The 15049-nt window shown below is 45.7% G+C and overlaps 1 protein-coding gene across 1 annotated transcript; it reads left to right on the plus strand.

The window, feature by feature from the left end:
• Window positions 1–1187: 1187 nt before the first annotated feature.
• On the plus strand, window positions 1188–14564 carry Iyd (iodotyrosine deiodinase). Its single transcript, XM_052169940.1, has 5 exons — window positions 1188–1365; window positions 6853–7044; window positions 8337–8496; window positions 13129–13285; window positions 14382–14564. Exons 1-5 carry the CDS (start codon window positions 1188–1190, stop codon window positions 14562–14564), a joined length of 870 nt encoding a protein of 289 aa, XP_052025900.1.
• The last annotated feature ends 485 nt before the right edge of the window (window positions 14565–15049 follow it).

Consider the following 15049-nt stretch of genomic DNA (forward strand, 5'->3'; position numbering starts at 1 on the left):
TCTTATACTAAAGCACATAAAACCCTTGTCCCAGCTTTGCCCTGTAACCCAGGCAGGTTCAACACCGCAGGATCTGAGCTAAGAGTTCTAGTCCACACTGCAGCCGTGCCCAGCATGGGCTCCTTTCAGCCGAACGGGGGCTACTTATGGTCCGTTTGCCTTCTGTTGGCCTTTGGCATGTTATTTGGCCCATTCATGCCTTGTTCATATGAGCGAAAATGGGAGCAGCAGTGGCGTCTATGTCATGCGGTTTTGTGAAGCGCCTGTGATTTAGTATGTGTTGTACATAGGAACCACACGGTAAGCGTTCAGGAGTGACAGCTCTCCCCCCATTCTCCCTTCCTCCCCCATCCCCAGCTGTGAGAACAACACAAGACAGGGGGAAGAAAACACGCTGGCCCCAGGGTTTGGACACCGCAGCCCCCGGAACTGTGAGATGCGGAACTGTGAGATGCGCGTTTCTGTTATTCAGGTGGCTCAGTCAACGGCATTTTTGTTATGACAGCCTGAATAACAAAGGCACAGGCAAGGAAAAAAACAAAAACAAAAAACCCCCTCGGATTTAGATATAGTCATTTTAAACTTTATGCGTCACTTTTTCCAGATTAAAATAGTTCTTTAATATAAAACAAGGGCCTTTCTTCTCTGTTGCATATGTTAGCATGGCTGTTAAAAAATTTTTACAACCCCAGGGCAGTAATATGTTGTTGGAAATGCACTTTGACAGCCTCTTTCTGGATATTTTCTTTCAGGACATCAGAATCTTCATTTATAAATCTGCTCTTTAAAAAAAATAGCTCTCTGGGCAATCCCTAGCGTCAAGCAAGTTGAAGATGCTTTGAGAGAACTGTTAAATAGGAGGAAAGTCAAATGCTTTATTTTTTTCTTTAAAACCACCGCCAGCAATGTAGCACAACACAGTGCTTAACACACTCCGTGGTCATTAACATCTGAAAATATACTGATCGAGGGCACAATTTTTAAAATGCATGCCTCAGAGCAGGACTAAACCCACATGCACCAGACGATGAGCTTTGTTCCTCTGCAGAGTCCTCCCGGAGTTTGAGAGTTTGTACTTTGCTCCTTCCCTGGCACACCTCCCACTTTCTACACCTACTCCCAGCATTCCCTGCTTCCGTCTGTTTGTATAAATGCCCGGGTGGGAATTCCGGGTCGGACTTCAGACCATGTTTCTTCTCACTCCAGTCTTGGTGGCCGTTGTCTGTATCTTGGTGGTATGGGTCTTTAAAAATGCCGACAGGAGCCTCGGGAAAAAGAAGGAGGGGGCTCACGCTCAGCCCTGGGTGGATGAAGACTTGAGAGACAGCACGGAACACCCTCAAGTGGAAGACCAAGTGGAAGACGGTAACACACACACCCCTGCGGCGCCCAGGGCTTTGCCCTGCACGTGTTTGCGATGGTGCGAACTGATGCCCCAGGGAGCAGAGAGCAAGCCATACTGGCAACCCATCACCCCTGTTGTGAAAACAGAACAGGGTAGGCAAGGGTGGACATCTCAGATCGCTTGCTGGTAGCAGCCTCCTACTCAGTCCGAAGCCATGCAAGCTTAGAGCTCTCCCAGCCCAGATCCTCTGCCAGCCAACACCTCTGTCTCAGGGTGGAGGGGGGGTTGGGGGGCTTGGAGGTGGGATCTCTGTACAGAGGGACCACGGAGCATGGCCAGGTTTTGATTAAGAACGCTGAAACTGAGAAAGTGGCCGGCTAGGGACTGACTACTTTTTCTTATGCCAGGCCCTGGGCATTAGAGACAGGAGAAGCCTCCGTGCCCAGCAAGATAACCGGATAAGGAGACAGGCAAGCTCTGTGGAACTAGTATAAGATGTTTAGGAAAGGTTTGGGGGTCTGTTGGGGAATTGGGAAGGAACAAAGCTGACCCCGGGGGTGAGGAGGTGTGAGCAGCAGAGGCAGGACGAGCCTGACGCCTACACCGTGGTCGAATGCTTGGGAGAAATTCTTGGAAGGTGGAAGATGTGCAGACGAAGAAGTGGGGAAGAGAGGGCTGGCTGTGACTGGCATTAGACCAGTGCTTCTCAGCTTCCCCAATTCCTCTTTAACACCGCTCCTCGCATCAGAGCGACTTGCGACTGTAAAATTGCTTTCGCTGCTCCTTTATAAGTGAAATTTTGTTACCATTATGAATTGTAATGTAAATATCTGATATGCACTCTATCTGGTCCCACTTGGGACGTCCTTCCGTTACCACGAAGAGCTTTCCTCAACGCCAACATCTATTCTAAGGTTTGATGAGGAAAAAATGCTTTGGTGGGAGGGTAGTGGGTACCAGGGTCACAGTGAAGAGCGCCAGATTTTAGGTATTGGGGAAGATGGAGGGAGTGGCTGGGTCACTGTCATTCTGGACAAGGGTGGGAAGATCCAACTTAGGGGGCACTGTAAGGGTGTGCTGCATTTAAGATATTCGTGATGGTAAATGAAAGACTGGCCACAGCAGCATTGGCTTGAGGCGGCGTTTAGAGCTTAGAGAAATAATCACATCACCAAGTGGGTGCTGTGAGAGAGAAGGCTGAGGGCAGAACTTGGGACACACCTGAAGGGAAGAGGGACAGGTAGAGAGATGTACTACAGAAAGAAGATGACACAGTTGAAGAGTCTTAGGCACCACAACACACTCACATAGCATGTAGTCGACCCAGCTGGCGCCGTGTCATATACAGAGTAGGCCCTCCGTCTTCACGGGAGTACACTGAGGTAGGTGTTGTCATTGTCCCCATTGCAGGAGACTGAGGCAGTCTATTTCCAGGGTCCAAGCCTCGAGCTGTTTGCTGGCAGCCTGCTCCACAGAAAAGCCTAGAACAGAGGAGGCATGAAAAGAGACATTCAGAGGTAGATTTCTTCCCTTCCAAGTCCACACTTGTGGGAGCAGTCAGGAGTTCATGAGCAGCGGAAGAGGCCCTGCTTGTTTCTAGGGGTCCCCGCTAGACCCCATTATTCACTGCTGTCTCTGCCGTCTTCCGCATGTCAGGAATTGTCTACCCAGGTCCCGAAACCAAAAACAGAGAGGACCCTTTCCCTTCTCTGCCCAGAAGCAAGTCTCCTGGGTTTTGTCACCATGATGCATTGGGAATCTGTTGTTCCTTCTGCTTCGCTGATGGGCCAAGTCAATATCATCCCTGTGTAAGACATGGGCACAGCTTCTGTGTGGCCTTACTTTAGCACTCTTGGCTCTGTCTGAGATGTCTCTCCACAAGCACGTTCGGGCCTCTCTGCTTATTTCCTGTGGATGGCTTTCTGTAGCACCAAACCTTCATCCACATTTGCATGAGGAGCACATGCCATGGGCCCACACAGCCTGCCTTTTGGACTACTCCACAGTCTGAGAAAGGCCTCTCTTCCTTGTCCAGGGGGACCCAGCCATGGCTCCTTTCAGCTGCTCAGACTGGCTTGAAACACATCTTTTCCACTGTCGCTCTTCCCAACAGACTATTAAAAGCATGCATTATAAAATTCAGTATTTTTATTCATTGAAAGCATCATTAGATACCAAATAACCTTCATTTTATTTACTTTGTGAGGTTGTGTGTGTGTGTGTGTTTGTATGTGTGTATGTGCTTCATTTCTTTTTATTTACTTTGTGAGTGTGTGTGTGTGTGTGTGTGTGTGTGTGTTCAGGTATGTATATGCCATGTGATGCACATATGTAAGTCAGAAGACGAATTGAGGAGTGTGTGTGTGTGTGTGTGTGTGTGTGTGTGTGTTCAGGTATGTATATGCCATATCATGCACATATGTAAGTCAGAAGACGAATTGAGGAGTATGTTTGTGTGTGTGTGTGTGTGTGTGTGTGTGTGTGTGTGTGTATTCAGGTATGTATATGCTATATCATGCACATATGTAAGTCAGAAGACAATTGAGGAGTGGGCGCTCTCTTCCCACCATGTGAGGTAGATTTCTTCCCTTCCAAGTCCACACTTGTGGGAGCAGTCAGGAGTTCAAGAGCAGGGGAAGAGGCCCTGCTTGTTTCTAGGGGTTGAACTCAATCTGTCAGGCTTGGTGTCAGTCGCCTTTACTAACTGAGCCATCTTGCTGTTTGCCTACCCCAGGCTCTTAATGCTCAGGTTCCTTCACAGTCTCAAAAACCCCCTCTCCCACCCCTGCTGTTCCTTATCTAGGGCATCCCTCCAAATCTCTATAACTTCATTTGAAAAGTCTACTTCACTGGGATGGTTACATTTTCTTATTCTATCCTTAGACACACTTGCCGGTTTGTTTACATATATAAGCTCTAAGGATCTACAAATCATGCTCTTTTATTCATAAATTCTCAATAAGAACTTGTTGTGCAAGTGGGCTATTTTAATACTCCAGGAAGGGTATGGAAGTGCTGATACACATAACTTGTATTATACACACATGATATTTTGTGTTTGGAAGTTATATAATTAAGACCTTGAAAAAAAAAAAAACCTCAAGTCAATCACACCGACACAATTATCCCTCTTCTCTCAGCCCAGACTATTGTCATCACCAACCATGGTAACATCGTGGCTGCAGGCATCTCCCGAGCACAAGCCTGGAGGAGAAAATGGTCTGTCCACTCGCTGTCTAAGACAGTCATGTCAGGATATGACTTGCTTTTTTATACTTTGCTTCTTATAGCCCGTGTATGTGTAGCATATGTGTCAGCCGAGCTCACTGTATTGGAAAACAAAACAATCAGACAATAGAACCCACAAGCAAGCAACCAAGCAACATCCGGCCAAACAGACACAAAACAACAGCACCAAAGTTTTAAAGACAGTCTGGATCTTAGGTACTGGGGGATGAGTTGGTGAGGCAGGGACAGATAAACCCCTGAAGCTTGCTAAAGTCACCCTAAGTCTGCATGGTGTCCATGTGCCTTAGTGAGGGTTTTACTGCTGTGAATGGACACCATGACCATGGCAAGTCTTATAAAAGACAACATTTAACCAGGGGTTGCTCACAGGTTTCAGAAGTTCAGTCCATAATCATCAAGGTAGGAGCATGGCAGCATCCAGGCAGGCATGGTGCAGAAGGAGCTGAGAGTTCTACATCTTCACCTGAAGGCTGCTGGTGCAAGACTCACATCCAGGCAGGTAGAGTGAGGGTCTTAAGCCCACACCCACAGTGGCACACCTATTCCCACAAGGCTACACTTCCTAATGGTGCCACTTTCTGAGCCAAACATATCACATCACGCCAGTAAAGAAAACTTATCTCCAAAAAGATGGGCATCCAAGGTTGTTTTCTGTTTCACACACACACACAGAGAGAGAGAGAAACAGACAGACAGACAGACAGACAGACAGACAGACAGACAGACAGAGACAGACAGACAGAGACAGAGAGGCAGAGAGAGACAGAAACAGAGAGGCAGAGAGAGAGAAATAGAGACAGAGAGGGAAAGAGAGAGGAGAGAGAGAGGGGAGAGAGAGAGGCAGAGAGAGAGAAACAGAGGCAGAGAGAAAGGAAGAGGGAGAGAGGGAGAGAGAGAGAGAGAGAGAGAGAGAGAGAGAGAGACAGAGAGAGAGACTGAGACTCACATGCTTTCAGGAGACTAATGCCTCAGTGATTTTTGAGAACTTTTTGAGGGAACTAAGGTCACGGAGCTATGCACTCTGACGCTCGACCCCATGGGCTCCCGCTTTCTTCTGTGTTCTGACTTACCTGTGCAGAACAGCCACATGTAATCTTCCAGGATGTCTCCAGGTCTCCACCCCCCTCATACAGCAGGTTAGCACCCAGGGCATGCCCCTCCCCCTTCTAAAGACCTTTTCAGATACTCTTTGTAGGCCTGCATTTTGCTATTCTCTGCAAACTCCATTCACACCCTTACAGAAGCCCCACCTTCCGGAAGCCATTATAACCCTGAAACTTATTTCTTTCTTTGTTTTTCTTCATGGTCCTAAATAAACTGGTTTTTCTTTATCTTTCATCTGTGTTTTTTTGTCTTTTACTCTTTGCTTTATTTTAGATTTTTATTTTTCTGACTTGCCAGCAATTTAATCTAAATAATTCTAGTTAGATTACAATAATCTCTAGAGATTTTTATAAGCAGATCTTTTTTTTCATCTCTAGGCGCAATGTCATGGTTGTTTGTTCTTCTGCAAATTCTTGGAGAACTGACACACGTGATTTTATTGCTAAGCATTGATTTTACTAATTTTACTCAAGATATTCTGTTCTCTTGGGTGCAGGATTACATTGGTGAATTACTGGAAATTGTTTCTAAAATTCTTTAGATATCGTCATTTGCTGATGCTAGACAACGTGGGTGCTTCTAAGAAGAAACACTGAGTTAGAAGAGGAACACACCAAAAATCTATTAGGCTTGTGACGAGTGACATCTTTACAATTCACACTTTCCTAAAGGACGAAACTTGAGGTTCTGGGCTGTGTGCAGTGTGGGCTTAGGTTTTGCTTGCCCTTGATGCTCAAGGATTAAAATGGAAACTGGGCCTGCAGGAACTGGCAGAAGCAGGCAGGAACCGGAGTCTCTGTGGTGGTAGCCCAATGTTTTGACAAAGACCAAACACTTTACTTGGTGACCTGAATGGAGGATTGTGTCAAATAACCTACTCTACCATTTAACAGAATTTCCATTTATTGAATTTTTTTTGTAATCTCTTTTGTTTTGATTTGTAACAAGTCTAGAATGTGAGGAATGACCTTGATCAGTGATCAAGATTCTACAGAGCTCCTCTCTTTAACTTTTATCTTTGTGAAAAATTTGGTAGATTAGTTTGACTTTACATCACCAAATAGACTTTTCTGGAACTTTATTCCCCTGACCCCAAGTGACCTTATACCCAGGGAGATGGCTGAATTGGCTGTGCGCCTGCCTCTTGTTTGCAGATGCTGAGGGATGGCAAGAGACAGAGGAGAGTGTGGAACACATCCCGTTCTCTCACACCCGATACCCGGAGCAGGAAATGAGGGTGAGATCCCAGGAATTCTATGAGCTCCTCAATAAGAGACGATCCGTCAGGTTCATCAGCAGCGAGCAAGTCCCAATGGAAGTCATTGATAACGTCATCAAAGCAGCAGGTTGGTAACTGCATGCTAAGCCTCTAAGAATGCCAGCTGCTGTGACAGAAACAGTGCCGGGACAGCACTGAAGTCCAAACCTGTAGACAAAGCCAGAGTGGTGTGTTTATCTATGAAGGCGTCATAGTTTGGGTTTTACTGCTGTGAACAGATACCATAACCAAGGCAACATTTAGTTGGGGCTAGCTTACAGTTTCAGCAGCTGAGTACGGTACTACCAAGATGGTGATAGTGGCAGCATCCAGGCAGGCATAGTGCTGGAGGAGTTATGTTCTACATCCTGTCCCAAAGGCAAACAGAAGACTGTCCTCAGGCACCTAGGAGGGTGATCTCAAAGCCCACCCCTACAGTGGCCCAGCTCCTCCAGCACGGCATATTCAAACCACTACAAAGGCTTTCCCATTGTTAATGACTGCCAAAAATGCCTATCTCTGCTTCCTACATCTTGATCCTTTATTTCTTGGAAAGCAGATGTGATGAACGTTTAAAACTTCTGAAGTCAATATATTTTATGAATTTTGTTTGAAGCTAAAATCTCTAAATATGTTAGTATACATTGCAGGAGAACAGTCTCTCCCCTCCTCGAAGCAGATTCCTTCCTCTACCTTCAGTCCAGATTTATATGTTTGTCTCCCGAGAAACAAACCCCAAGACACTCTAATACAATAATTGGCTCAACAAGCGAAATAGCAAGGTTTCCTTATGTGGGTTTGTAAAGTAAACTAAAGCAAGATAAATTCACTTTAAATATAAACTACTATCTCCACCCAGGGGAAACTAGGAACAACGATGCTACACTCTCCTCTAGGGTTGTCTTTTCTGTTATCTTTGCTTCTCTAAGATATTTAAGTTCCTGTGTGGAGCTTGTTGCAAATCCATTGAGAGTCATCTTTAATCAAGAATACTTTGTTTCATTCAAGAAAGTTGTATCCTTTACCTAAATGGCAACAGTCACTCATCCTTACCCTATGAGAGCCTGTGATTTTAATTAAATTTCCCCTCCTCCTTTTCTTCTCCATTTCCACCCTTTTCTCTGTCTGCCTTTCTTCCTCCTTCGATTGCTTTTTGGCACAAGGTCTTACTTCAAATAACGATCTTCCTGCCTCAGCCTCCCAGCTGCTGAATGGGCTTGCAGACATCATCAGTACAATACCCGCTATTGTATTTCTTCTTTATAAACGGTCTTACATACAGACATACATCAGCACAATACCTGCTGTTGTATTTCTTCTTAATAAACGGTCTTACATTCCTCAGCAGACTTTCACTTATTTTAATGTAATGGGCACCAGGAACAGCTCCAAGCGGAGCCCACACAGAGCCCTGGACCTTTGTGGTTGTGAAGGACCCAGACGTGAAACATAAGATCCGAGAGATTATCGAGGAGGAGGAAGAAATAAATTACATGAAAAGGATGGGAAAGCGATGGGTCACGGACCTGAAGAAACTGAGGTACCGAGCGGATGGAATTAGGGGTGCTTGGCTTGCCTGTTACTATAAGAAGTTACCACGGCAGGTCCTGGGTTTGTGGGGTTTAAAATTATTTTTATTATCTTATTTTGATGATGTAATAACATGGCTCAGTGTAGTATTTCAGTATATGCAGAACCAGGTTTCACCTTGTTCCTCTTTTATTTTATTTCTTTGACTTATTTTAACCCTTTGCAAGGGCTCTGACCCAAATAATTGTTTCTTTTAATTATGTTTAAATTTTTTAAATATTTATTTTAATTTATTATAAATTATTATTTAATTTACTATAAAGTGTGTGTGTGTGAGAGAGACAGACAGACAGAGAGACAGAGAGAGAGAGAGGTAGGGGTATGCATGTGCAGGCTCCTATAGACACCAGAGGGATCAGATCCTCTGGAACTGGAGTTACAGGCACTTGATAACAGCCTTATGTGGTTGCTGGAAACTGAACTTGAGTCCCATGGAATAGCACGAAGTGCTCTTAACTGCTCAGCCATCTCTGCAGCCCAGAAACTGCTTGTTAGCTAGAACTGAAGACTCACTTCACTTTGCGCCGGTCTGGAACATGAGATTGTGGCGTGCGTTCCGGGATCTTGAATGAAGCCCTTCTTCTTCGCTACAGTGACAGGATTGTTCCAAACCATGCTGCCGCTTAAGCCTTCGTTAAGGGCACTCTTAGTAGGTCTGCACTATCAAATATGCATTAGTGCTGTGGGCTCCTCCTTTCTGAAGAATACGGAGTGGACGTCAGGGTGACCTGGGGAGGGGGAGGGGCAGGGAGGGCGGGTGGGTATTGCCCCTCACCTCTCTCAAGGCCCTAAAGGAGGCGAGCCCAAGTTCTCAGCTCCAGGTAGTACAGAGAGGTCTCTGTCTCCAGCGGTGGCCTTCTGTGGCCAGCTTTGTCACCTGCCATCTCTCATCCCACAGTGACAGACAGGGCCCTGAGAAAGACTGTTGGATCACAAGCTTGGAGATGCAGTGGGCCTTCTAGTCTAGGCTAGAGCAAGAGAGTAAGGACTGATGGGTTCCTGGACCTGCAATGATCAGGAGAGGGTGATTTTCTCTTAAGATGTTTAGACTATATTGAACGAATGTATTACAGGGTGTATTACACCACACTATGCTCTCAGATACATGCAGGGCATCAGAATGACACTGGAACACTTCCTGTGTATTCAAAAAGGTGGATATGTCAAAGTCAAGGCGGGCTCTGCAGTCAGTGAAACACGGGACTGCAGTGGACACGGCACCTTCAGAAACCATTACCGCCTTCCTTCCCGCCACTGGGAGCTGTCCTCTCGTCTGTGTGCCCATTGTCCTTATGTGCCCCCTTCGTATACCTAGATTGGCTACCACCACTCAGCACTTTAATTATTAGTTTGCCTTTCTTCTCATTTCATAGACCTTTTTGTTTCGAAATCCATAATACACACACTCACACAGACACACATAAGGCATATTCACACGTGCACACACACACACGCGCACACACACACACACTCGCGCACACACACGCACACACCGAATAGCAAGTAGACACTGTGCCCAGTCACCCTTCCCACCTGCCTTTGAAGCCCATAGCTGGTATTTTTAATATATAATATAATATTCAACCTTTACTGTTTCGGACTTGCATAGCTGTCTATCCAGATCTGAAAATGCCAACTCTGCCCTCAGTAGAGGCCAACTTGTCCCCTGCAGTCTTTTTATTCTCTCTAATACGATGCCTTAATGAATTAGTATAAAACTGAATTAACTGAGACTAAACAAAAAAGATCAGTTGATAAAGTATGTTTAAGCAAAGTAAATACAAAAATATCTTTGAAGGATCGACTTGCCGTAGAAGCTAGGCAGACTGCTTAATTTCCTCAAATATTTCAAGAAATTTGCACTGCTTACTTCTCTCTGTACATTTTATACTCGATTAAAATTTCACCAGGGATGGAGAAAGGACTAGGTGGTTAAGAGTACTTGCTGCTATTACGCAGGACCTTAGTTTGGTTCCCAGAACCTGCCCTGCAGCTCACATGGGTCTATAACTCTGGTCCTCGGGATCCAGTGTCCTCATTTGGCTAGCCCGGGAAACTATATGCACTTGGTACACATGCATACATGTATACAAAACACCCATACACATAAGATTTTTAAAAATAATTATTTTAAAAGCTAACTTTAACCATTAGGAATAGGATCAGAATCTTAAATTATGAAAATGTCCAAAACGTAATGCAATTTAAATAGCGGGATGTAACCTTGGGGCACAGGCACAGCCTTTTGGCAGCATTAGGATTCTGCAAGAAATGATGGGAAACAGCTGCTGGGCCTGCTCACAGCCAGAAGGCAGCCTGTGGGACTGGCAACCGCTCCAGCCTAGAGATCCAGCGAGTCCAGAAAGGGATCAAAGGGGATCTTCTGATTTGTCGTTTCTGTGATCTCGGAGTGTGACGCATGCATTAGTAGAAGCCTCTCTCCACACCTTAACTTAGTTCACTCTCGCAAGAACCATGAACAGCAGCCAGCCTTACACACGGAGACTGGAACCAGCTACTCTGGCCTCAGAGCTGATCTAAATCGTTAATGCTCCCTCTCTGTGAGGTGAAAAACATTCTACCCAGTGTGGCTAAGCGGGTTGAGGTGGGAGAGCAGATCCCCAAAAGCTTGCGATCAGCAGGATATATGTTTGTGGTGTGTTTTAAAATGGCGACTGGTTACCAAAGCTAAACAATAAAATGAAGAGTCACCATTTCTTGATAATTATATGTAATATCCCATGGGGGGGAAGGCAGCCGTTCGGAATAGCTGACTGTACAGGCCTGTGTCTCTCTGTTTGGCTCAGAATGAAGTTTCAGATGCAGGGGCAGGGGAATGGAATCAAGGAGGGTACGTTTAGAGTTGGAAAACAGAAATTCCAAGTTATCATCAGTATCCACACGAATGGCCACCAGTCCCTTCAGAAGCGCCCAGCCTCACTCCACAGCTAGGATTTCTTCACCTGCTCATTCTGGTTGGCATGGTTGCTGTCCCTTTCACTTGCTCCCTCCCTTGTCCTAGCAAACATAGCCTTTCCCTCTTCCCTCAGTTCTCCCCAGCCTAGCCCTCCTTGCCTGGGCCACGACCATGGTCCCCTCCCACTATGATGACTTTGTAGCTGGTACTTCAACTGCCACTTTTGGTGACGACATTCTCACCAGCACAGCCCAAGCTTCTAAAATGGATCTGGTCATGTGATGATGATGCTCAGGGCAAGGTAAGCCCTCCATCACTTACCATATTAGGGCCAGGACCCTGCAAAATCTTCATGTCCCATCCAGCCCACCCACGTCCCAACATGCCCTCCATCCTGATCTACCACACATCCTCTCTCCTCATTGGCTACACTCACCTGTTCTTTCTTCCAGGGTGCCGCTCCCCAACTCCCCTTCCTCATCTTCATTACCCAACTGGAGGCCATTTTGTGGTTTCCAGTGGTATTTTTCAATGTTCTTTTTCAAAACCAACACTTTGCTCTCAGAGTGGTGCTTGTTATCTAATGCATTGGTAGTGCTCAGCGGGCGTCATTTTGGCACACACCAGCTTGGTGATGTAAGGCTATAGAATCTTTCTGTTGCAGGATATTTGATCACACCGTGAACCCCGAGACTGTGCTATTTACTGAAAAAAAAATCTGTTTCTAATAGTGGTGTGGCTCAGACTTAACACACACCTTTAATCCCTCTGGCTGAAACACAGACAGGCCCTTAGTACACTCCTGTAATCCCAAACGGGGAAGGTAAAGTTAGTTTATAGAAAGATGCATCTGTGTTTGAAAATGATGTCTAATCGAGTGGCAGACAACGTGGCAAATCAGAGGAAGGTTTGATGGAGTAGGATATCCTCTCTCGAGAACAGAGAGGAAAGAGAAATAACGTAAGAGAGAGCAGTGGAGAGAGGGGGGGAGGGGACAGTTGTACAGAGACAGGTGGCGGAGGGGACAAGCTACGCACAGGTGAAGACAGACAGAGCCAGAGACTGAGGAGGAGCCAGGAGATTAGAACAGATTGACAGAGATAGTTGGAGACCAAGCAGAGCAGTTCAGGAGAAGCACAGAGAAGCCAGGCTGAATCCGTGTGGAGAAGAGTTTGAGCCAGAAGAGTTTGAGCCAGCAAAGATCAGCAAGATCTAGGAAAGGGTGAGCTTGCTCAGGAGTTAAGTCTCCGGCTGAAAACATTCTAGGCCTCGATAAGATTGTACGGAGGTTGGGTGCTTCCAGAGTAGGTACCAGGTCAGCAGATGGGAGTGCCGAGTACTTGGAGACAATTAAACCAGGAGAATAAATGATACTCCTACATCTTTCTGTCTCCTTCAGCATTTTGCCCACTATTCCCTGATAGGCACACACTAGTGTATGTTTATTAATCTCATTAACCTTATAGAAAAAGATAAATTTGGCAAAAAATTGAAAATTAAAAATCTAGTCCTTTTCAACTTAAGTAGAAAAAGACAAGGAAATGTGTATTTAAAAATTGTAGATAAGCTAAGGAAGTTTTTTTTTTTAAGGGAAGGGGAAAAAAAAAAACCTCCAAATTCAGAGTAAATATTCTCCTGAATGCTCTCTCTACTCTGTCCCTAAAGAACCAACTGGGTTAAGGAGTACTTGGACACAGCTCCGGTTCTGATTCTCGTTTTCAAACAAGTCCACGGTTTTGCTGCGAACGGAAAGAAAAAGGTCCACTACTACAATGAGATCAGTGTGTCCATTGCCTGTGGCATTTTGCTGGCTGCACTGCAGGTACCTGCACACCCCGAGGCATAAGGGAGAGAGGGAGATGGGGACCAAGAGTCACTGTAGCCCGAAGTTTCAGCCAAGTTCCCAGCTGGGGATCATTGGGGAATGGTTTACCTAGGGCTCAGTCCCTCCGAAAGGAAAGTCTGATCTGACAACAACCCCTGGCAACCTGGATTGGTGGGTACCATGTCTCTGCACGCTGAAATTCTCCCTGGAAATTCACTTTTAATAGCTCAGGGTCTCAAGAACTGCTGTGATTGCTTTCTCTCATAATAGCATGTAGCTTGAGGGTTCGAGCCGCCATCTGAGAAGAAATCTAAAGCCTACAAGTCTGAAAGATGCACCCCGTTCATGTGTACACTGCTCTTTTCCAGACTGGTGCGATGATTAAACAGCCACCAGGCTTAGTGCCCCTTCCCGAGAGGATTACTATGCTGCGTTGTCTCAGAGGGCTGGGTACTTACAAACTTTTCTATTGAGATGCCGCAGCCAAGTGAACGTGAAATAGAGCAGGGCTGAGCTCTGCCTCACAAGCCCAATGCCATCTCTGGGACACACTGGGGATGAGTTAACTCAGAAACAGTTTATCTGATGGAGACTTGGGGTTCAGGTGAGGAAGGGGGATAGTTGGTAAAGATACAAATTGATGCAGCAAACAGTATTGTAAGAGAGAATGGTCCTGCTTAAGGAAGGGTCAGTTCTCTCCTCCCTCCTTCTCTCTCTCTCTCTCTCTCTCTCTCTCTCTCTCTCTCTGTGTGTGTGTATGTGTGTGTGTGTGTGTGTGAGATTCTTTAACAATGGCTACATTCTTCCACCTTGTTTCTCAAAGGCAACCATTCCCATTGCTCAAGCATCATTGGAAAATAAGATAAGTTATTCTTCCAGATGTTTCCAGTTGATTGTCTAAACGAAGGCAGCAGGTGGAGGGGCACAGGCAAGGTTCACAGCACATTACCTGGGCCGGAAGCTTCTTTGCTGCCCGACTTTAGAGATTAAAAAAAAAAAAAAAAAAAAAAAAAAACCTGAAATGGCCCCAGGCTGGGAGAAGAGCTGTGGTTTCGCCTGACTTTAAAAGTTCATTTGTTCTCTCTTGTTTCAGAATGCAGGGCTAGTGACTGTCACTACCACTCCTCTCAACTGTGGTCCTCGTCTGAGGGTGCTCCTGGGCCGCCCCTCACATGAGAAGCTGTTGGTGTTACTTCCTGTGGGGTACCCCAACAGAGATGCCACAGTGCCTGATCTCAAGCGGAAAGCTCTGGACCAGATCATGGTGACAGTATAGTCAGCCAACCAAGGAGATGCTGGGATGCTGGGATGACACCTGCTTCCTTCCTCCTGGGTCTGCTGCCTCCTCTTACTGTCTGAGTCAGGTCTTCTCCCGAAACCAGGGTACAGGGAAGGCCACTTTCATGTAGTGATGTTTTCACACTTTCTGGAACTTGCGGTCCAGTAAGTAATTTTTAATGGACTGTTTTAGTGACTAAATGGGGCAAGAGGCCAAAAAGCAGGCACACCTCAACTTCTCTACAAAATTATAAATGATTTTTTTCATTTACATATGAAAGTCATATAGAGAAGTCACATTAGAGAGTTTGCTATGGTTCCAAGAGTTACCAATGCAATAAGTTTTAATTTAAATATTGACCAATCAAGTGGTCTTTCTGCCCTCTGCTTTCTGGTGGCATTGAGTCTGAGAATGTACTATTGAGACCTAGTCTGTCATTGAGCCTCAAAGGAATTCTGCCAATCTTGAATATGTAACCTTTA

The sequence above is a fragment of the Apodemus sylvaticus genome, chromosome 23 (assembly GCF_947179515.1).
Source record: "Apodemus sylvaticus chromosome 23, mApoSyl1.1, whole genome shotgun sequence".
NCBI classification, from domain to species: Eukaryota; Metazoa; Chordata; class Mammalia; order Rodentia; family Muridae; genus Apodemus; species Apodemus sylvaticus.

Excerpts from the sequence above, each read along its gene's own strand:
- Iyd (XM_052169940.1), top strand. The coding sequence starts at position 1,188 with ATGTTTCTTCTCACTCCAGTCTTGGTGGCCGTTGTCTGTATCTTGGTG. Across the intron at positions 7,045-8,336 it reads TAACGTCATCAAAGCAGCAG|GAACAGCTCCAAGCGGAGCC; the intron begins GTTGGTAACTGC and ends AATGGGCACCAG. Across the intron at positions 8,497-13,128 it reads ACGGACCTGAAGAAACTGAG|AACCAACTGGGTTAAGGAGT; the intron begins GTACCGAGCGGA and ends CTGTCCCTAAAG.